At 43.4% G+C, this 21,955-nt stretch overlaps 1 protein-coding gene and 1 long non-coding RNA gene across 10 annotated transcripts in view; one reads left to right on the top strand and one right to left on the bottom strand.

The window, feature by feature from the left end:
- The window catches only part of LOC120103556 (uncharacterized), a 19,271-nt gene extending 9,917 nt beyond the window's left edge, over window positions 1-9,354 (top strand). For 2 of the 4 annotated variants that reach the window (XR_015623133.1, XR_015623135.1), the window contains 3 exons: window positions 2,830-2,955; window positions 4,279-4,418; window positions 8,008-9,354. This is a non-coding gene — a long non-coding RNA (uncharacterized LOC120103556). Of the gene's footprint in view, window positions 1-2,829; window positions 2,956-4,278; window positions 4,419-5,092; window positions 5,434-8,007 lie in introns of those variants that run through there. The other 2 variants (XR_015623134.1, XR_015623132.1) reach the window with 1 other exon arrangement.
- Zbtb1 (zinc finger and BTB domain containing 1) overlaps window positions 1-21,955 on the bottom strand; it is a 24,301-nt gene extending 2,346 nt beyond the window's left edge. The window contains 2 exon segments of one of the 6 annotated variants that reach the window (NM_001433971.1): window positions 7,065-8,977; window positions 21,790-21,955. In NM_001433971.1, coding sequence (NP_001420900.1) covers window positions 7,065-8,962 — 1,898 coding nt within the window. In that variant the 5' untranslated portion in view covers window positions 8,963-8,977; window positions 21,790-21,955. 6 annotated transcript variants of the gene reach the window in all.

The following is a 21,955-nucleotide window of genomic DNA, read 5'->3' as shown; positions in this document are numbered from 1 at the left end:
CACTACTCTCTTCAGGTAGTAGGTGTACAGTCTGCAAATGAAAACCAAGTACAAACATGGCCAGGGTTAGTCTTAGGTCCGCCACTCCCCTAACCTGTCCCCTGGGACTGGGTACAGTGATATTTCTGCAGGAATGTTTTGCCCTAATATTAATATCCTTTAAAAAAAAGGTTCCCTAAAACGTCTTCTCACATTAGGGAACATAAGCATTTGAAAGAAAAGGTGCTTTTTGTAATCTGTGCGTTTAAGTTTGCTTCACCAGAAACAGTACTGTGGTTGTGCATACACGCTTGTGATACTGGCACTTGGGAGGTAGAGGCAGGAGGATCAGAAGTTCAAGGCCAGGCTGGGCTACCTGAGACTATCTTCAAAACAAAACAAAACCCTAGCTCTATCTATTCACTTGAATTCACTTGATAGAGTGAATAACCAGGTAAACTGTTGGTTTAAGGAGAAAACAAAACATTCTTTTAAGGATAGCTTAAAGGCTGTATGTTTAACCCTAGTCATATCTATATATGAGGAGAGAGAGAGAGAGAGAGAGAGAGAGAGAGAGAGAGAGAGAGAGAGAGATTGATTTTCTCTGTGTAGCCCTGGCTGTTCTGGAACTCTGCACACCAGGCTGGCCTTGAACTCTGGTCTGCACATGCCACCATGACTGGCCTTGTTTTTAATGCAAAGTTTCTTATACAAGATTATTAATACTCGTGGTCCTGAAAGGCTTCTTGTCACCTTCCTTGGGTACTAGCCTTTCCAATGCTTTTATGCTTAACTTGATGATCAGCACATGACACATTTGAATATAGACCATGTACTGAATTGTAATTGCCACATCGCATTTCAGTTAGATGCCTCCTGCCCTCCAGTGATCTGTGTGGGCTTTGATACAAAGAATATCATTGCTAATTTGCCTCAGTGATTTGGTTCTCCTAAATATAAGGAAATTAAAGATTTAAACTCAGTGCTAACTTCAGTTACTTTTGTGTATGCCTATACAAATGAATGTTGGTAATAAGTTAGTTCAAAACTAGTATGGATCTACAAGCTGTCACTGCTCTCTGGTTCATTTTTATTTACCATCTGTCACCGACACACATAAACATGAAAACCCTTCTCTTTTTGCCTTTAGAAAGAACTGGGTTTTGTGTTTTTAATGAGATCAGACCCTTACCTAGAGTTGACAGGGGTTAGTGAAGAGCAGGCCATCTAAATGACTATATTGGTACCATTAATAGAACCTTCTCTAACCCATCCTTTTACTTAAAACAAAGGATGCATATTGTTCTCCTTAAAGCATTACTTAACTATTTTTGTTTTAAGTGCTGCTAGACTGGCGTGGTTAAGAGCTGTCACTTCATGGGGTCAACTCTCACTTCTTCTTTTTTTTTTTTTTTTTGGTTCTTTTTTTCTGAGCTGGGGACAGAACCCAGGGCCTTGCGCTTCCTAGGTAAGCGCTCTACCACTGAGCTAAATCCCCAGCCCCAACTCTCACTTCTTTTGAGGAGCTTGCCTGGAAATCTATAGACATTTTCATAAGTGGGATTATACACTGTAAGACTAACCAACTTTTGTTTTCAAGCAGATTCCTTTAGCAAAGCAACAGTACTGTACCAGTGGGGGAAGGGAATGTGTTTGCTGGCCAAAGGGAAAAAAAGGAGTTTCCACATCTATGGGGCGAAAGGAGGAAACCGGTTATTCTGTTATCTTGTTCTGTTCTCAGGGAGATCTAACTTCAACTCATTAGTTCCACAGCCAGTATGAGGAAATAGAGGCTGGTGGAGACAGTAAGAGGCAGAGCAGGAACAGAGTAGAAAGGGAGGTCCCAGAAACAGACATGTGAAATCTGAACCCAAATCAATTTTCAACTGATTACTGGGCCTCCAAAGAACTAACCATCCTGCCAAATATTTTAAGGTTAAATGAAGCAAAATGAAAAACATTTCTCAGCACGTCATATTTATGTCTTAAACAACTCATTTAATGACTTGTTATAATCCAGTCTGGCTTTCTACTCTCACACTCTCCCTCATACAGTTCCTGAGGTCCCACAGCTACCAGCCACCTTACCTAAGGCACCACCGATGGCAGATGACCAAGGAGCACAGCCTCACACGATCTTTCTATGTGTCCTATGCTGAAAGGCACTTCTTTGTAGATGGAACAGAACTTCATGATTACAGACAAGAATGTAGTCTAAGTCAAAGATTAAAGTTCAAACCCCAGGTCTAACGTATACAGTTTGTGCGCTTTAGGAGAAAGTCTGTCTCTGGACCTTAGTCCCCCACCTGGAAAGTTAGTATACTTACCTCAAAAGGAATGAGGCTTAATTAAAACTGTGCATGCAAGACGCCTGAGTATAGAATCCTGAAGCAAGGGATGCTGGGACTGCAGAGAACCCGCCTACAGGTTATGGTTTCCCTAATCCGGGATGTAAACTTCAAACTCTTAACGGCAAGGATGTTGTCACTTGAAAGTTTCCTAGCACCCATGCTTGCAGCCCTAGTTTACTGAGCCACAGCTAGAGAGCATGGAGGACAGCATTCTACAAACATGCTCCCCTTACCTGCCACTACTCTGCAATCCTAGTTCATGGTAGAGAATTTTCCAATTTTATCATTGGAAAGCACTTGGGAAAGCATTGGGAAAGAGAGGATGGTAAACACATCTGAGGAACTGATCAAAACAGATCAATGGGATTGGGAGCTCTTTTTCTTTCCTTTTTTTTTTTTTTTTTTTTTTTTGTTGTTGTTTTGAGACAGTTTCTCTGTATAGCTCTGGCTGTTCTCAAAGATGTCTTTTCTTTTCTTTCTTTCAAACAACTTGTGACAGGTTATCACATACTCCAGGCTGGCCTTGAGCTGTTAATGCTCCTGGTTTAACTTCCCAAATGCTGTGTTTATAAGTTTGTGACATCATACCCAGCTCTCAAGTTAGGATAAACCCAGTTCAAATCAGGTATGTCCAACTTTAAACTTTTCAGCCATATGTACATAGACACGTTCAGGTGCTTTTCTTTTGGTACTGATTTGTCTTGTGTTAATGACAGGTTTTACTTTCCAATACTAAACTATTACACTGGTTCTTAGGGAGATTTCTCAGAGGTAAAATGTAAAGTGATTTAACCAGTGAGAAAATTACCATCATCCACTACCACCAGGCATTTTGGGGCACACCCTGGGCATGCTCAGAACCACCGGGAGCTTGGTACTTCAGTTATAGCTGGATCAGCCTAGTCAAATGTCTTGAAAGCCTATGCCTCCTCCCATAACTTCTATATATTGGTGTATGCTCAAATTCACACTTTGTTTTTGTTTTGTATTCGGTTTTCTGAGAATGTCTCTCTGTGCAGCCTTGGCTGCTTCCTGAGTGCTGGAATTAAAGGGGTACACTACCACACCTGGCCTATGTTCATATTTTTGCAAGCCCATTACTGTCCTGTCTTAACAAGCTGTATACATTAATGTCTTTAACTTTTCTGAGACGATCTTACCACGTAAAGACCAATATAGCCCTGAACTCAAGTGGTAACCATGAACCTAGCCTAGCCTCTCTGCTCGCTGGGGTTATAGGTATAAAACTACCACACTCAGTTTAAATCTTTTACCAGTACCCTCTGGAATCCTTTCTTCTAATTAATTTTTTTTTTTTTTTTTTTTGCTCAGAGTTAAAAGTTTAAAAGTGAATTAAACTTTTGCTAGAGACCATGTTACCCACATGGGTCATTTCTCTGAAAATTCTCACTTTAAAAATATGTGAAATTAGCTGGGCACGGCGCTGCATTACTGTAATCTCAGCTCTCCTGGAGGAGGGCTAAAAGAATGGAGACTTCCATTCCCAATTCTCTTGAGCTATAAAGCAAGACCCTGCCTCGCAAAACGAAGAACCTAAATGTGTCAGCTTACATCTCTACAGAGCACGGGACGCTAAGGCAGGATCAGCAGGATCCCGGATTAGGAGACAGAAGGGAAAGGGGAAGACGCTGAGGTCTAGTCTTTACAAAAACATTATCTATCCACGTTGTAGTGTCAACCTTGTTAGAGACAGATTATTTCTCTAGGGTTTTTGTCGTTTCCAAAAGGGGAACTCCGGCACATAGCTCAGGAGAGAAGAGCCGTCTAGCATGCTGGAGGTCTGGGTTCGATCTGGACCACCAGGCAGAAAGGTCCAATTAGACTGTTCGTTGTTTATTGAAGTTCTAGAAATGGGCCTTCAAATGAAAAGCATCATGAAGAGTGGGAAAAGATACTATGCTTCTCTGGTTCCTCTTTTCCTCTCCAGATCTGAAAATCTGGATCCTCAAAGTGTATGAAGCATCAAAGTCAGAAGCAGCAGCCAATTCCATCCCGGCTTTGACAACCCAAGAGGAGAGGCAGCATGCACAGGAGGTGGGGCTTTTCTGGGCCCTCCCAGGAAGGAAGGTGAGAGAGATGGGAGGAGAGGAAATGGCTCTTTTCATTCACCTTAATTTTACAAGTTAAGTAACTTTGCCTGAGCCCTGTCTTGTTAAGGAAAATTGGACATGCCGCTTGGAGAAACCTGTGCTACCCTGTGGCTTAATTCCCCCAAACCACGTGTACTATGTAGTTAACGAAACAGATCTCATCGTCAAACCTACCTCTTTGAAGCAAGTGTCGTAGCTGGGTAATGCTAGATTATGTTTATACATTTGCTTGCTAATTTGTTAATTGATAGCATACACTAAAACACTAAATTAAGGAGGATTCCCCCCTTTGACTTTAACTGTGGGAAAATCTTTTCAACAGAAATTCTGACAGGAAAAGTGACCACAAGAAAATCAGGTCCCCTCAGACACTGTATAATTTGAACATTTCAGTTTGTCTCCTCTCCCTTCACACTACTCTCTGATGTCTGGCTTTGTTAGAGAGCATTTATCAGACTCCTAATAGTAATCTAAGCATACACCTCATATTTCATCTTCAGTTTTAAGTATTTGTTAAACTATTACATCCAGAACATTTGAAAATGAACTTTTCCAGTTTTTTTGTTAACTATGTACCTGGGGGGCACGGGACAAAAAAACAAAACAAAACCAGCTCAAGATCTCATTTGTGCATTGTGCTTCTCCTCACAGTCATGTTTAACTCTGTCCTGGCCCGGTGCATCCCATTTGTCCTCACTAGCAATTCAGCACTCGGCCACAGGTCTCTGCGCTCACCCTGGACTTTCAGCTCGCTGCGCACCAGCTAACCCGTCTCTCCACTCTCTTGGCAACCTGTGCTTTTATGCGAATGGCAGGTGAAAATGTGATTTGCACATCTTAAAAATCAGGAGAGCAAAGAGCAAAAAAGAGCAATGCTTTTAAACTGCTGTCCACACTCAGTATACTTTTAAATATAGATGTTAACTAAAACCCTTTTCAGTATTAAGAAGGGTGTTCAAAGTAATTCACATTAAAAGGCATTCTATTCGGTAGCTGTGTTTATTGGTGGGTTATTTTGCCAGTGTTTTAGTTCACACATAACTGATAGACCCTGTCAGTGACTGCGTTACCTGAAAGGTAGAAGCTGTTTCCATTTGTATGCTGTGATTACTTTATAGTCCTCAAATCTTGCATCTTTTACAGAAAATGATATAGAAAGCATAGTAACTGTAATTTGCCACAACACATTTTCTCCAAATCTTAGTGTAAAACACAACACACTTTTGTGCACTCTACTTTTATAGAACAACCAGATTTATAGTTGATTTCTTTATTTTATTAGATTTATCAATATACATGGCAGCTTTTTCAAATTTCAGTTCCAAAGTAATTTTAAAAATGAAAAATCATTTTTCTTTAGATGTCATATTCCTAAAGAGCTATTAAAGTCTATTTATAAACAAAATAATTGATAAACTAACACACTTTAGAAATCAGAATATTTTTAAATTAAAATATTTTAATGAATACAAGATGTCTTTTTTAATTAACTATCATAGTTAAATTCATTATCACAAAACAAAATGGCTTATCCCCACTAATTTCTCAAGTGAGGCAAAGTCATTGGGATTTACACTTAATATAAGTTTTAAATGTGATTATTAAATGATAACATTTTATCAATTATAGGAAATGTTCGTTTATAGGAGTTTCCTTAGGTCCATCAATCTCAGGCCAAGATTGAGCCCATGTCAACCTTAAAGGTTAGATTCAGTGCACCTCACTTGCCTAATAAGTTTGTCAATTTAAGAATATAGATTTCATTTATAAGGGAGAATAGTAGCCACCCCACTATACAACTGACAAAAAGCCCCCCGCCAAACAAACAAACAAACAAACAAACAAAAAAACCCCCAAAAACCCAAAAAGCAAAAAACAAAAAGTTAAAAACAAATAGAATAGTTTTAAATAATTATTTTAAAATTCTATAAAAATTTAAGCAGGAATGGTAAATAATCTTGGGTTTAAAATTTCATAGGATGACCTTAAAATGAAAGTACATAGAAATAGCAAAGTTTTTACCTTATTGGTTAAAAAAACAAAACAAAACAAAAAAAAACCCAAAAAAAAATTAAAAAGAAAAAACCCAAAAAACTAGTTTTAATAGTCATTGAAGGGATAACAGCCACTTAACAGTCTACATCGAAAAGTAATTTTAATGGTAGTTAAGAAACTAGGAACAAAGAATGCTCTCAAAAACAACAAAAATGATAAACATTAATGCCTAAAATATACTTAAGGTCCTAAACAAAAACGTTCAAAGTAAAAGGGCCTTGAAGATTCCCTCAACACTTGTTATAAAATCAGTTCTAAATAGCTCATCTCCTCTTTGCTTTGGTGTTCTGCCTAGCAACTAAACATGTGTACAGGAGAAACCCATCAGGTTCTTTTCAAATGCTTGGCATTATAATGTGATCTCATATCCTTCCTCAAATTAAACTTTGCTCCACATATTCCACACGTATACAGATGGACATCCATGTGTTGCTCCAGTTGTTCATTATTTGGGAATATCTGAAAGCAGACCTGGCATATAGTCTCACCACCAGACAAATGCGAGATCATATGCCGTACATGGTCATGTTTTCGGAAGTTTCCTTGATCACAAATGGAACAGACATACCTGGCCATGCCTTTGTGCATATCATTGTGCAGACGCAACTGGCGCTCTCTTAAAAACTGCTTCCCACATGTCTGACAAACAAACTGCTTTTCTTTAGTATGAACAGTATAGTGCTCTCTCAAATGACAGCGCTGATAGAAGCCTTTTCCACACAGGTTACAGAAATGTTTCCGTCTGTGATCTCGTTCATTCTCCTCCATGACGGCGCCCTTAAACATGTCTTGGTCTAGGCAGCTAGACATATGCTCCACCACTAGATTTTCAGTTTCAAAACGCTGGCCACAATTAGGACATCGAAAAGGACAGGCAGAATGTTTAAATAACTGTTTTTTCTGGATACTGTTTATTTGGTAATGATTGTCTCTGAAATCATCCAGCATCTCAACAAACATGTCTCTTATCTCAGACTGCTCATCTGGGTTCTCTTCCATGTCCATCTTCTCGTCAGTGTTCCCCAGCCCGTTCATCGTCAGGTCCTGAGGTTCGCCACACCTCTGAGCGTGTTCCTGAAGCTGTCTGCCCTTGACAAGTATCTGCCCACATTTACCACATGCGCAGATATTTTCAATGTGCTTGGCTAAGTAATGAGAGGACAGGTCCTCCTCCGTTATCGTGAGCCCACACAACTCACAAGACGCATTCTCGGCGTCCTCCTGTCTGGGGCTGCTGTTGTTTGGGGGTCTCATGTTCTCCAAACCACCCCTTTCATCCACGCCGACGGACATCCGAGGTTTTAGGGTTTTCCTACCACTTTTTTTAATGCCAACATCTTCCTCGACGTAGTATCTGTAGAACGGCTCCTCGGGCTCGTCCTCTAGCTCATCGTTGTCGGTGGACTCGTTGCAGTCTTTCTCGGTGACCTTGACGATGGTGAAGTCCTTCATGTCGTCTGCAGGGACGTCCTCTGGCTCCATCTTGATGACAACTCTTTTTGTCTCCGCAGCTCTGCTCTTCTCTTCACCAGCTGTGCCGGACTCCACAGTGCTTTTTCTGCTCCCAGTGGGCGAGGCTGAGTCATCGGGCGCCTGGCTGGCGTCTTCTCTGTATTTGTCTGTGTGTGCAGAAAACGCTGTAGGAGAGCCCTTGTCACCGAGTTCAGCTTTGATGGCACTGTCTTTCCCATCTCTAGCATCCACCACTCGGTGGTAGGCTCTCGCCGTGCTCTGGTAGGAGTGCCTGTTGGTGCAGGTCAGCACGTGTTCGTCCAGCAGCTTTTCACAGCTAAAGCCAAACCCACAACTGTCACAGGTAAAACTCCGTCCAAAGCGTCGCGACACACGTTCTTTTGGAGTAGATAACTTGGACACGGAACTTTTTTTACACACGTCAAACAGTGGCTCAGGAAAGTTGGCCAACGGTAAAGACTCCTCCTCAGGCTCTCTGTTATGTGGCGTATTCACCGTTGAACTGGGCTCCGCACTCCACCGGTTGGCTTCACTGCCGTTTCTAGCCACTGTGTCTTCATACATCCTCACCCCAAAGATCATCTTGCTGTTGTGTTTGCTGGAGGCGGAAGACGAGCACTTCGAGCTGGAACAGTCTGAGTCCTGTATATCTTCTAAGCAGTCAGGAACATTGTAGAGCTGGAGGTAGTTCATAGCCACTTTGAACTGCTCAAAACTGGAAGGAGCGGTCAGAATCTTCCCTAAATACATGAACTGCAAAATGAGATCGAAGCACTCGGCGCTGATCTTCATGTTGCTGAGGTTCAGCTGGGCAGTGCTATGCTGATGGTTCATGAAGAACATCCTGAAGTAGGAGCTACAGGCAGCTAGCACGGCCTTGTGTGCTTGGAAGTAAGTGTCGTCAATGGCGATGCAGCAGTCGCACAGAAAGCCCCACTCTCTCTGGTTGTTTAGCTGCTGCAGGACGTAGCTGCTGTGGCTGGGCTTGGCCATCTCCTGCCGGTGAGCCTGTGTAAAACAAGGACATGACAGTCAGGCGGCAGGAAGGCGCTAAAAAGGGCACTCTAGCATCATGTTTGACTGGTGTACTTTTGCTATTACAATCAAAGCATGGTTTTCTACACTAATGAAGCAAAAGCTGGTAATTTTTTTTAAGTTTGAAGATGAAAATACCTAGTTATTTTTTCAGTTTTCTTATATTGAACAAAAGGAATCAGAAGCAAAATCCTTAATATTTCCATAATCCTTAATAAATCCAAACCCAAGATCTCTTGGTTGGTGGAGTACTTGTCTTAGAAAGCGTGAGGGTGGGGCTGGGGATTTAGCTCAGTGGTAGAGCGCTTACCTAGGAAGCGCAAGGCCCTGGGTTCGGTCCCCAGCTCCGGGGGAAAAAAAAAAAAAAAAAAAAAAAAAAAAAGAACCAAGAAAGCGTGAGGGCCCGGCTCTGACATGGCTGCTGTGCTGGGGCAGTCTTTAGTCCCTTACAGCCGAATTCAGGAGGCAGAGGATTCCAGACTAGCCTGGTCTACAGAGCAAGTTCCAGGCCAGCCAAGGCTACTCATGAGACCTTGTGTGCACACAAAGGAGCAAGCATGAGGACTACCAGAAACCACAGATCTAAAAAAAGCAGGGCATGGGGCAGACCCACTGCAACCGGCCAGCCTATTTTCGAAGTACCAAGCCAACGAGAAACCATCTCAAGAAACAAGGTAGACAGCACCCAAGGAATAACACCCAAGGTTGACCTCTGGCCTACACACACACACACACACACACACACACACACACACACACACACACACAGAGGCCTCTGTACAAAAACAAACATATACACACCAAAATTGTTTTCATCCTAGAGGAAGAAACACGTAATAAATCTGAACGAGACCAGACATTAATCCAAAAGATATAAACAACAAAAGTAAATAAAACAGCAATGTAAAGTTAATGAATTTGAGAGACAAGCACTAAAAGCCCTTAAATGATTTCATAGTATGGAACTGCTGCTTGTTTTAAAAGTGCAATATGGGTCTTTTACTGTGCTAAAAGTCTTCTCTTTTCAAATAGACTTTTAAAATATTATACACACACACACACACACACACACACACACACACACACACACGTGCACCATATACATTCAGGAGCCTATGGAGGTCAGAGAGGGCATTAGATTCCTTGGAACTGGTGGTTTAAGAGCACTGGTTGCTCTTGCAGAGGTCCTGAGTTCAATTCCCAGCAACTACATGGTGGCCACAACCATCTGTAATGGGATCCAATCCCCTCTTCTGGTATGTCTGAAGATAGCTACAGTGTAATCATATACATAAAGTTAATTAGTTAAAACCAAAACCCAAAACAAACAAACAAAAAAAAAACAAAAACAAACTCAATAACCATAACGAGTTGTTCAGTGAAATAAAAATATTCACTCTCTTATTTATTTTTTTCTTTTTGAGACAGGGTCTATTTAGCCCTGGCTGTTATGGAACTTGCTAGGTATACCAGGCTGGCCTTGAACTCACAGATACTCCTACCTCTCCCTCCAGAGTGCTGGGATTAAAGATGTGAGCTGCCACAATGTAGCTCTAAAACCTTTCTATCTCTGTCATAATAATCAAGAAAATATCAAACCCACTCATTTCTTCTTGCTTTTATCTTTCCTCACAGAGCAACTATAGATCACATACCCTTTGTTCACACTTTCCTGCTGTAGACAGGTCCACGCTGTCCTCCTTCCCTACCCACTCCTCAGTTGTTGGACTTCCCTAGAAAGACTAGGAAGAGGTGAGGACTGTGAAATGGAGAAGCCACCATGTCTCCTGGAACCCAAATCAAGTGTTTCAAAAAGGTAATCAACTTCAAACCCATATCTCGGATGCCATAGCTAAACTGAGGACAAGCCTAAAGATAAAAGAGGTGCATGTTCAAAGACATCATCTGTGTTATCCATGAGAGTTAATTACACTAAGGTTAGCCCACAAGACTTTAAGAGCACTTGTAACTTTTGTAGAAGACCTAAGTTTGATTCCCAGCGCCTGCATGGAGCCTCACAACATCCCTGGAACACAATGGTCTCCTCTGGTTTTGCAAGGCACCAGGAAGGCATGTGTGCAGTCACATGGGGGCGACTCACCAGTGCACCGGAAACTAAAGAGGCCTTAAAACGTTTAAAAATAAAGTATGTTGATAAATGAAGGTGCAGAAAAAAAACGTTACAGCTAGAATTATGTAAAACACAGCAGTACAACCAAGCGCAAAAGAAAGCCTACAACAACGCTGACTCAAGCTGACTTTAAGGGTGAGAGTTTGAGGTCATTGGCTATTCCCCTGTAGGATTCACAGAAAAGTTTATAAGGACTAGAGAAACAAGCAAAAAGAATCAAAAGCTCTAGGAGACTTTCTAGTAGTAACAGTTACTGGAAACTGAAACAAACCAGAGTGGAACCTAGAGATGCCCACACAGAACAGGGAGGAAACTGAGTGGGGCAAGCGGGGGTTGGGGGGTGGGTGGGTGGGGGCCATTTGCCTGCTCTCCATTGTGCAACCTGCTTACAATCATTTGCCCCAGCAGTAAGGTGGGAAAAAACAGTGACTCCAATAACAAACATAAAGAATCACACAAGTAATGTGTAAAATGTGGCACTGGCCATGTAATAATTAAGGGAAACAATACTGGCTGCGGTTGCAATGGTGGCAATGTTTATCTGAGCACCAAGAGGTAAATCTAACTAGATAAGTTTCCTTCCAAGTAAAAGAAATGACAGCGTCAAAAAACTCCAAGACCCCTTCTTAGTTAAATGAAAAACACTGACTCGGCCACTAACAGAAATGAATGTAAACATATAGAAAGCCAACTACACACGTGTAAAGCTACAATCACTTAAAATCCACACACTCTGCATTAGCCCAAACAAGCACTAGCTAAGCAGTATGCTCCAGCCTCCAAAGCACGCGGACGCACATTCATGCATTCAATAAATCTGCACACACCCCAGAAACAGCACCAGTGTCCCAAAGCCAAGAACACAAGCCGCTTCCTTCCCTACACTCCGGGTTTCCCACAGCATGTAACCAGGAAGAGTCTGCTCAAAGGAAGGCAACCTGCTGTGCTGGAGAGCCCTCCACGGGCAGGTGTGAGCCCCATGCGTCGCATTCCTGTCTTCCCACCCCTGCTTCCCACGAAAGCAGCTGGGCGTGGCAACACATTCCGTCAATTCTAGCTCCCGGGAGGCCGAGACGGGAGAGTCCTTCAGTTTCAGGCTACCCTAGTCTGTAGGGCGGTCCAGGACAACAAGCCCCCTCCCCCACTCCCACAAAGAAATTGTATTAGGCATTTACTGTCATTAAACAATTTCAGTCAAATCCCAAAAAGCTTGCTTTCTTTTTAATTTTTTTTATTTATGACTTATAAAAATGGGGTTGGGGATTTAGCTCAGTGGTAGAGCACTTGCCTAGCAAGGCCCTGGGTTTGGTCCCCAGCTTGGGGGGGGGGGGGAAGAAATGCAAATACATAAAAATGTTGGGACTAGGGAGATGGCTCAGTGATTAAGAGCACTTGTTGCTCTTACAGAGAGATTCAATTCCTAGCACTCACAAGGTGATTCACAATTATCTGTAACTCCCTCCAGTTCTAGGGGATCTGATGCCCTCTGCAAATCTCAGTGGGCAACACACACATGGTATACAAACATACAGAGGGAAAACACTCATGCACAAAAATCATAAAGTAAGTAGACCCAGGAAACATTCCAGAGTGACTTTAATCCATTACTGGGAGGCAGATGGGGAGATTCATGAGTTCCAGGCCAGTCAAGGGCTCCACAGTGTGACCCTGTTTTATTGTCAATTATGCAGCTTATGAAGAAATATTTTTAAATTATTTTATGTATGAGTACACTGTAGCTGTCTTCAGACACACCAGAAGAGGTCATCAGATCCCATTACAGATGGTTTTAAACCACCATGAGGTTGCTGGGAATTGAACTCAGGACCTCTGGAAGAGCAGGCAGTGCTCTCATCCATCTGAGCTTTCTCTGCAGCCATCAGAAGTTTATTTATACCTTATATTTTACCTGCTCTGATTTCTGTGGTTACAATCTGTTACTGTATTTGTTACCAGCCTTACTGGAAGATGTGTGGGCCGTTGGGCTGGGGCAAAAAGTAAACCTTTCAACTTGCATTCAAAGGTCTGACCCCCAGGTCAGTGCCAGTATAAGGAGTCAGAAACCCAGTACATCTTACTCTAAACTAAAAATCACTTTGAAACGGGGCTGGGGATTTGGCTCAGTGGTAGAGCGCTTGCCTAGCAAGCACAAGGCCCTGGGTTCGGTCCCCAGCTCCGAAAAAAATAGAAAAAAAAATTCACTTTGAAAATGTTTACCAGCTTATGTTAAATGTCAAAATGGTCAAGAAACACAGCAACAATGTATTAAGCAATTCAGACAGTAATAAACCTATAGAGAATAGATCTTAATCTAAGCCCAAGAGTCGTATCTCATAAAAATCAAACATCTAGGACTATTAAACATTAAATCAGGCTATAGTTAACTGAGGTAAACTAGGTGCTGGGCCTATAGACAAATATTCCTATGTACCTCAGATAGCACAAAAACTTCCTTGGTACTCTTATCTAGTATGGTCCTCTGCAAAGACCTTTAACTAAGGGCAGGGTGCAAGCCCTGAATTCAGGTGCTAATGAAGAAGTGCCAAGCCTCATCTGAATGACAGCTGTAATGTGGCTTTACTGACACGAGTCCTAAGGATACTGGGAAAGCTCTCATATAGGGCCTCATATAGCCTAAACTGCCCTCAAACCCTATTTGTAGTAGAGGATGACCTTGAACTTCTGATCATCTTCCTTCTGCCTCCTCCCAAGCTCTAGAATTACAGCCCTGAACCACCATGCCTCGTTTATTAAGTGCTTGTGACAGAACCCAGGACTTCCAGCATGCTGGGTAAGCACATTTGTCAACAAGCTATAACCCCAGGCTTGTAGAAGTTATTTTAGTAAATTTCTCACTGACAAAGTAAAATATGAGGAATGATTTTCTCTGTGGATAAATCTCTTGAATGGTAATTAACAGGTTTTGCCTGATTATATAAGGGTGTGTTAAATACCTACATAAAGTTGTGGTGGCATATGCATCTTTTTTTTTTTTTTTTTTTTTTAAAGATTTATTTATTTATTATATATAAGTACACTGTAGCTGTCTTCAGATACACCAGAAGAGGGCATCAGATCTCTTTACAGATGGTTGTGAGCCACCATGTGGTTGCTGGGAATTGAACTCATGACCTCTGGAAGAGCAGTCGGGTGCTCTTAACCGTTGAGCCATCTCTCCAGCCCTGGAATATTCACGTAACGAGGTCATCTCTGTCCTCCCACTTTTTCTTGTTTTTTTTTTTTTCCCCCCCGGGCTGGGGGACTGAACCCAGGGCCTTGTGCTTGCTAGGCAAGCGCTCTACCACTGAGCTAAATCCCCAACCCCTGGCATATGCATCTTTAATCCCAGCAGTTCCACACACAGGGACAGCGATCGAGAAGACATACACTTGTGGGAATAAACAGTTGTAGAGATTCCTCAAGATAAAAGGTTTACTCTGAGCCACTTAAGTGACAAACACAAAAATTATTCACTATTTAAACCAGGCGTTCTGGCTAGCTATTAAATTCGGTACTTAGTACAGGAAGTTCTGAATTTATAATTGGATAATGTTCCAAAACTTATTTTTAAGTTATCTGGAACCTGAAACACACATTCCCATAGAAACAATGCTATAAATGGTGGTTCAATTTTGTGCTCACACCCAAAAGTCTGTTAAAGCCACCACGCTCCCTGCATTAGTCTTAACAATGCTATGTCATCAGCACTCACTGATGTAAGGAGCAGTATGGTACAGTAATGCCCACTATACGCAGCCTGAGAGGACAGGGACGAGGCTTAAAGGCTTTAGTGTTCTTGTGCTCATGTTCAAGTGCTACATGGCTGGCACTTCGCTTGTTTGTTAAGTGAAAGGAAAAAGAAAAAAAAGTCCTAGAAACAGGCACTACTAGATATGGGTACCAGTTCTACCCGCTCAGTAACTCCCAGCAACCTTCCCACCCCTTGAATCCTACTTCTCAACCAGTCACATTCAGCCAAGGACTCTTGCATTGACTAGCAACAACGGTGTTTTTGGCAATCTAATTTTTAAAAGCTCATCATACTGAACACAACTTATACAATTTCATGAAAAGTCAAGCTCAGTTTACTACTTTGCAGATCAGAAGGCACACCAGGCTTTAAGGCAGTGATTACCAACCTTCCTAATGCCGCGCCCCTCTAATACAGTTTCTCATGCTGGGGTGATGCCCAGCCACAAAGTTATTTCTGTTGTTTTGAGTCACAACATAAACATCTGATTTGCACGATATGTGACCTCTGTGAAAGAGTCATTCAGCCCCCCCAAAGGGGTCCTAACCTGCAGGTTGAGAAACACTGCTCTATAAGGTTAAGCTACATGCTCAGTTTTAGCTCGTTCTGGTGGCTGTAAGGGTCAGACCCAGGTCTCCAGCACCAACAGTGCCTGGACTGCACCGCCTCACCTCCCTCACCAATAGGCCTCACCTGTTTGCACCTATTCAAAACGAGACTGCTGCTCTTTGGCCTGTCTGTTTCTGTTCTTCCCCTCGTCAAGCCAACAGTTGTCACTTCTAAAAGGCACGCTGATCTGCTGTCCACCATTTTAATCTCCTATAGGCCGTGAAACAAGTACATAATTTACTTCTTTGAGGTCCTTTGTTTTGTACTATGTAGAAGGTAACCAAATTATCTTTTGGCTTCATGGCAGGTCAGCGGATAATAAATGTTACCAAGTAACAGGAACGAGCCATTTCTGTAGTTCAACTGGACTCCACATGGAGTCCATCCACACAGAAGGCAGAGGGAAGAGAATGGAGTGCTGGCCTCTGCTTTCTCTCTGGTATAAGAGGAAAGGTATTTTACACATCCATTTTTAACCCTCTAAACTAGAGGCTGTACAGCCATGTTCTGAACACCAGAGGGCGGTGTGTGCACCTGTGACCTTTAAAAGCAGCTACACCAAGTTGGTTCCCAGCACATGGCATCTGTATTGCTGGAGTTTATTTTGTAGTATTTTTTTTTTAAAGATTTATTTATTATATTTAAGTACACTGTAGCTGTCTTCTGATACACCAGAAGAGGGCATTGGATCTCTTTACAGATGGTTGTGAGCCACCATGTGGTTGCTGGGAATTGAACTCATGACCTCTGGAAGAGCAGTCGGGTGCTCTTAACCGCTGAGCCATCCCTCCACCCTATTTTGTAGTATTTTTACTTATTCCAAAGTATTGGCTCTGTGAGCTCACACTGTCTGCTACAACTGTTAACAACTTGAAGGCAGGCCGTTTTAGAACTTAAGTGTTCAGTAAAATCTGCTGTGTGGCCTGCCAGGGAGCTCCCCCCGTGATTATTTGCTTCCTCTGCTCGCAGAGCCTGTAAGCTGAATGAAGTATCCGTTTCCAGCTCTGCAGCACCAGGGCTTCCTGTCAGTTCTAACCAAGGCTGAGAAAACTTCTTTTCTTTTTGGAGAAAGGGTCTCTCCCTATATTAGGCTGGCCTCTAGAGGTCAGCCTGCCTCTGCCTTGAGTGCTGGAAGCTATCACAGCTATTCAAACTCCAAAATTTTATCTAATTAAAATAAATGAAATAAAACCAATTAAAAGTACCAGTAAAAAAGATCCATTCTAAACACAATTCCATCCCTAAGCCTTACATCTCTTAAGACTTCCCCCATCCCCAAACACGGGAAAAGTGGAAGTCTTCCTTACTTCATAAACACCATTCCTTTGCTTAGAGCCATCTTTGGGGACCCTTTCCTGACTTAGCATGAGGCAGGCACCTCTTTACGGTGGGAGCCGCAGGGAGACAGGAGATGGGCCATCTAAACTGGAGGCTGTATGTACCTCAAGACGAAGGTGTTGTGTCAGGCATCATTACAACCCTGGATTCTAGTAGTTGCTTGGCATTTAAATGATAACGAGTTTTTCCAGGAACAAATGCTGAACTGGGCAAGTCTTGTTTTGCTCATCAGTTCTTACTTATGGCCGTCACTGAAACACTGTTGTCGATTTATAGGGCCTCTTTCACACATCAGTGCACTGAGACAGGCCTTTAATTATCTATGTTTTTTGTGAATGAAGAAAACACGTGCAGTAGTTAACTACCCATCTTGTAAACAGAAGCTGGGGCTGAAACCCTAACTCTTGATTCAAGATGCACAGTTTCAGTTTCTGTAATCCAGACAACACTTTCTGGGTATGATTATTAAGTGAAGTGCCCCTCTGGAACATTCTAAGCCTCCCACAGTCACATTTTCCATCGCTGTAAAAGCTCCTATCATTCTTGCTGTCTTATCTAATAGGCAAGCAGAACGCACCCCTCTCCCCACCTCCTTTTCCATCTGCTGACCACCATGGCCACCCCCACTGCTGTCAATTTCAAGTGGGAAGGAGTTAGCTTTTAAAAAGACAACATGCACCTCACAGAACAAACTAATAGAAAATATAATTAGCAATTTATTATTTTTTATTTTTTATTTTATTTATTTATTTATTTATTTATTTATTTATTTATTTTTTTTGGTGACAGGGTCTCACTATGTAGCTGGCTGGAACTATGTATACTAAGCTGGCCTTGAACCCACAGAAATCTACTTGCCTCTACCTTCCAAATGCTGGGATTAAAGTCATGCACCCTACACACTGCTATTCTTTATGTTTTAATACTCATTATTTTGTAGTGCTGGGGACTGAACCTAGGGCCTCAGGTGTGATAGGCAAGCACTCTTATACTAGGTTATACACCTCCATGCCTTCAGATGTGATTCTGAAAACAATGTATATTCACATAGTAGTGTTTTTACCACCCCACTCCCCCCCCCAAAAAAGCAGTTGGTGACAGATGGATCTCTGTGAGTTCCAGGACAGCCAATGCTACAGAGACCCCCTTCTCAAAAAAGCAGCATGTCCTCAACACCTTCCAGGAATTACTGTGATTAAATCTGAGCCTGCTATTTTGGAGCTTTACTAGGAAATCAACCCCACAGCTCATCCTTCTTGAACACACCGGCCTAAGTAGCTTTGTAATGACTATGCAGGACAAAATATCAGTATACTTAGAAATTACCTTAAATATGTAAGATGTCTAATGTGGGTAGAATTCAGGCTAGTCTTTGCACACACCCCCTCCCATTCCTTCCCATAACTTAAAACAACAGTAATTAATGCCCACCGTTACTCTAATTTCCTTTCTATCACGATTTTCTTGGATGCTGACCATGAGGAACCCACACCATCACAAAAGGCACAGGGATATCTTGGCGGTGGTCTTTGTGGCAAGTGTCCCTACTCATTCCCAATGATAAGCTAAGAAGCTCTCTCCACTCGAAGGGTTTGTTTTAACGAGTGTAGTCTGCACAAATCAATCAGATAACAGATTGCAACATTTGCTAAGGGTGAGAAGAAGCCCACCAAGGAGAATGAACGAGGACTAACCTAAAACAGCAGCCCTATTAAACATGAAAACTTTCACACGTCACTAGGTTATAGAATTTGACATCAGCTCAATGCAACCCCCCACCCGCCTCAACCTGGGAATTCTCAACAATCTGAGGTAGGAGCAGAAAGCACCAGCCTGTGAACAGGAACAGGCTGGGGTGAGGCACACACAGCAAGACGCTCTGATGCTGCCTTCATGTTTTTAAACAAGGGATTGATTGTTCACAGTGATTATCTCTGGGGAGTGGGAGTCAGAGCGACTTTCAGTTTTGTATTTTATGTACTTTAGTATAGTTGGAACTTTTATAAAGGGCATCTGCTTTTATCATTGAAAAGGTATTCCACTTTGAGAAAAAATAGGCATAAATAACTTAATTAGGCTAACATAAAAACATGAATAGCAAAGCATTTTCATTATTTTATAACACAAGAAACTATGAAAAATATTACAGAGACCTAAGTGAACGTCAAGCAGATGTTTTACACATTTAACCCTCCTCCGAGACATCAGACTGCAGCCTCTATTTTTTTCTGTATTCTAACACAAAGGTTTTTTTTTCCCCTCTTTTCTCTAGACAGTCTGTGTCCTGTATAGAGAAAAATAGGCCTTTAAAAAAAAAAAAAAAGCAGCAACATTTTCTCCTGAATGGTGTTGCAAGGGACACTGGGCACTTTGAAAAGGCCCTAACTGTACCAGAAACTGACAAAAGTGGGGGAATGTGGAGGAATGAGGAAGCAGAAGGTACAAACAGTTGGCAGCTATCATGAAATAAAAACACAAGGTCATGAGCAGGCGTAGCAGCACGAGTCTTTGATGCTAGCACTGTGGGTGCAGAGGCAGGCCTATCTCTTAGAGTCTGAGGTCATCCAGGGCTGCACAGTGAGACCCTGCTTCACAAAGACAAAAAACCCATGTCAGAATCCTGTATGGCGGTGCAGACCTGTTATCCCACCACTAGGTGAGAGGTCGAAGCCAGAGGACGGAAAGCTATGGCTGGCCATGGACCAAACAGTGAGAACCTAGCTTTAAAAAACAAAACAAAACAAAACATAAAACAGCAGTTTCAGTGGTCCACACTTTCAATCCTGACACCCAGGAGGCAGAGGCAGGTGGATTTCTTCAGCCTTTGAGGTCAGCCTGGTCTTGAGTGAGTTCCAGGACAGCCAGGGATACACTGAGAAACACTTGTCTCAAAACACCAAAAACCAACATAACAAGGTGAGGAAGCTGTGCTCATGCCCTGGTCAAAAGTGGCTTCTCTTTCCTCACAAGGATGCAGCCACAGTGGTGAAACCAGCAGGCATAACGTTAGGAACTGGAAGAACACAGCCAGCTGGAAGGACTGCTCAACCAGGGTTTACTCCGAATCATGAAAATGAGGCTTTGGGGTTTTTCATGTTAATTTCTGATTATGTGTAGTGGGGGGGGAGGGGTGCGCACATGAATACAGATGTCCTAGAGTCCAGAAGAAGAGTGTGGAGTTCCCTGGAAATGAAGTTACAGGTAGTTGTGAGCTGCCTGGTGTGGGGGTGCTGGGAGTCAAACTTAGTCCCTCTGGAAGAAAGGCAAGTGCCCTTAACCATTGAGCCATCTCTCCAGCCCTGAGCTTTGTAAAGGGTCTTGCTCTGTATGCCAGATCCAGGCTGGCCTCAGGCTTCTGATCCAACCTCTTGAAGTGCTGGGATCACAGGCGTGCACAACCACACCCTGTAAAACTCTGCTGTCCGAGAAGAAATCCTGGCGTTAAAATGAGTGCAAGTGGCTATAACACAACATTACACTACAAAACTCTAAGTATTAACCTTTGGAAAGGCATTTCACTTCGTGTCTACTTTAAGTCTGTCTATTTCTTTAAGAGGAAGAAAGCCCATGTGGCTGCCACTCAATATTACTGAGACTTAGGGAGATAACAACAGCCAGTGATTCAAAAGGGAAGTTTTACAGTTCTGGGCAAATGACCAGCCATCCATCACTGGGACTTCAGTCTCTTGTACCTTCATTCTCCCCATTTAAAGTGACAAAATTCCAGAAAATCTAGTTTATACCTTTTAAAAAACCGTGGTTGCTTTAAAGTTCTCATAAGAACTACATCGTTCTCACCAATTGACTTGGTGGTGCCTCAAACTTTGGCTCAAGAAATTAATTCTAAGTGGTCTTGGAAAGTCTCAGAACATGCCTATCACCCCAGAATTTAGGATTTCCTGAGGCAGGAGAATTCTATCCAAACGATCTTGGGCTATCTAGTCAGACCTTGTCTCAAAAAAGGGGAAAAAAAATGCTTGGAACGCTTCGTGGATTCCAGTGTCAAAGGGGAAAATGTTGCCGCAGCGATAGATACTGTACGGAAATACATTCTAACCAGTGGAGAATCTACGTGTACCGTCACAGCGACACTCGATTTAGGAACATGATCGAACACAAATACAAATACCCTATACCCCAGAAAACTACGACTTTCATTAACCTGTTCCAGACACGTCCGAGTTGGAAAATGTCTTGTCAACCTCTCGGATCACGTGGACGGGTGGCTAAGGTGGAAAGGGAGCCTGGGAGCGGCGGCTGAGCTCAAATCCACGCCTGCACGCTTCAGCAGCAAGCTCCAGATCGCCACCCAACTAGCTCATCGTCTCCACTAGAACTTCTACTTGTAAGCGCCCACCACTGGAGGCAAAAAGCACTTTCTTCTCGGGACTCCGGGGAGGGGGGGATCTCGTACACAGAAAAACCCCCAAACCCCTGAGACCTACCACTTTGGACCCGAACAAAAAGCGTGTGTGCTGAGGAGCGGGGGTGGGAAAGAGCGAAGCAGGAATCCGCGCGGCCCAGCCGCCTCCTCCCTCGGAGCGCGCCCAAGTCTGCGGCCTCCGGCTCCGGGACGCTCCCCTCCCACCGGCCGCCCAGCCGCAGCTGGAAGTTAGTGAAGCGCGCTCTGGGCCCGTCAATCAAGCGCGGCCTCCCGCCTCCACCTCCCCTCCCCCCCCCCCACCACAAAATAAAATAAAGGGAAAAGAAGTAATTTGGGAAGTCGTCTGGAGAGGGGATTCGTCCCGGACCCGGGGAGGCCGCGCGCACCGGACTGACGGCCGGCACCGAGCAAAGCGGCTCGGCAGTCCCCCGCCACCGGCTCCTCGCCGCGCGCTCTCCACGCTCCGGCTCCCCGCACCGGTCGGCGCCGCCTCGGCCACGCACTCCGCCAGGCCCGTGGCCCAGCTCTGGCCAAAGTTGCGCAAATAGCCCCGACGACTGGCAGATACTCACCGGGCGCGGTGGGACGCGCGGCTGCGGAGGTTTTATGGAGTTTAGGGCAGCGGGGCCGCGGGGAAGGCGGGCGGAGGCGAGGGGCCGCGGGCTGCAGTTGACGGCGCGCGGCGCTCCGCTGGGCTGCGCCGAGACACTCCGGCTCTGCCAGGGACTGCGCTGCAAC

Source organism: Rattus norvegicus, chromosome 6 (assembly GCF_021556685.1).
Source record: "Rattus norvegicus strain SHRSP/BbbUtx chromosome 6, alternate assembly SHRSP_T2T, whole genome shotgun sequence".
Classification (NCBI taxonomy): Eukaryota; Metazoa; Chordata; class Mammalia; order Rodentia; family Muridae; genus Rattus; species Rattus norvegicus.
Note: the sequence above shows the minus strand (reverse complement) of the source record. Positions and strands in the feature narration are given on the sequence as shown.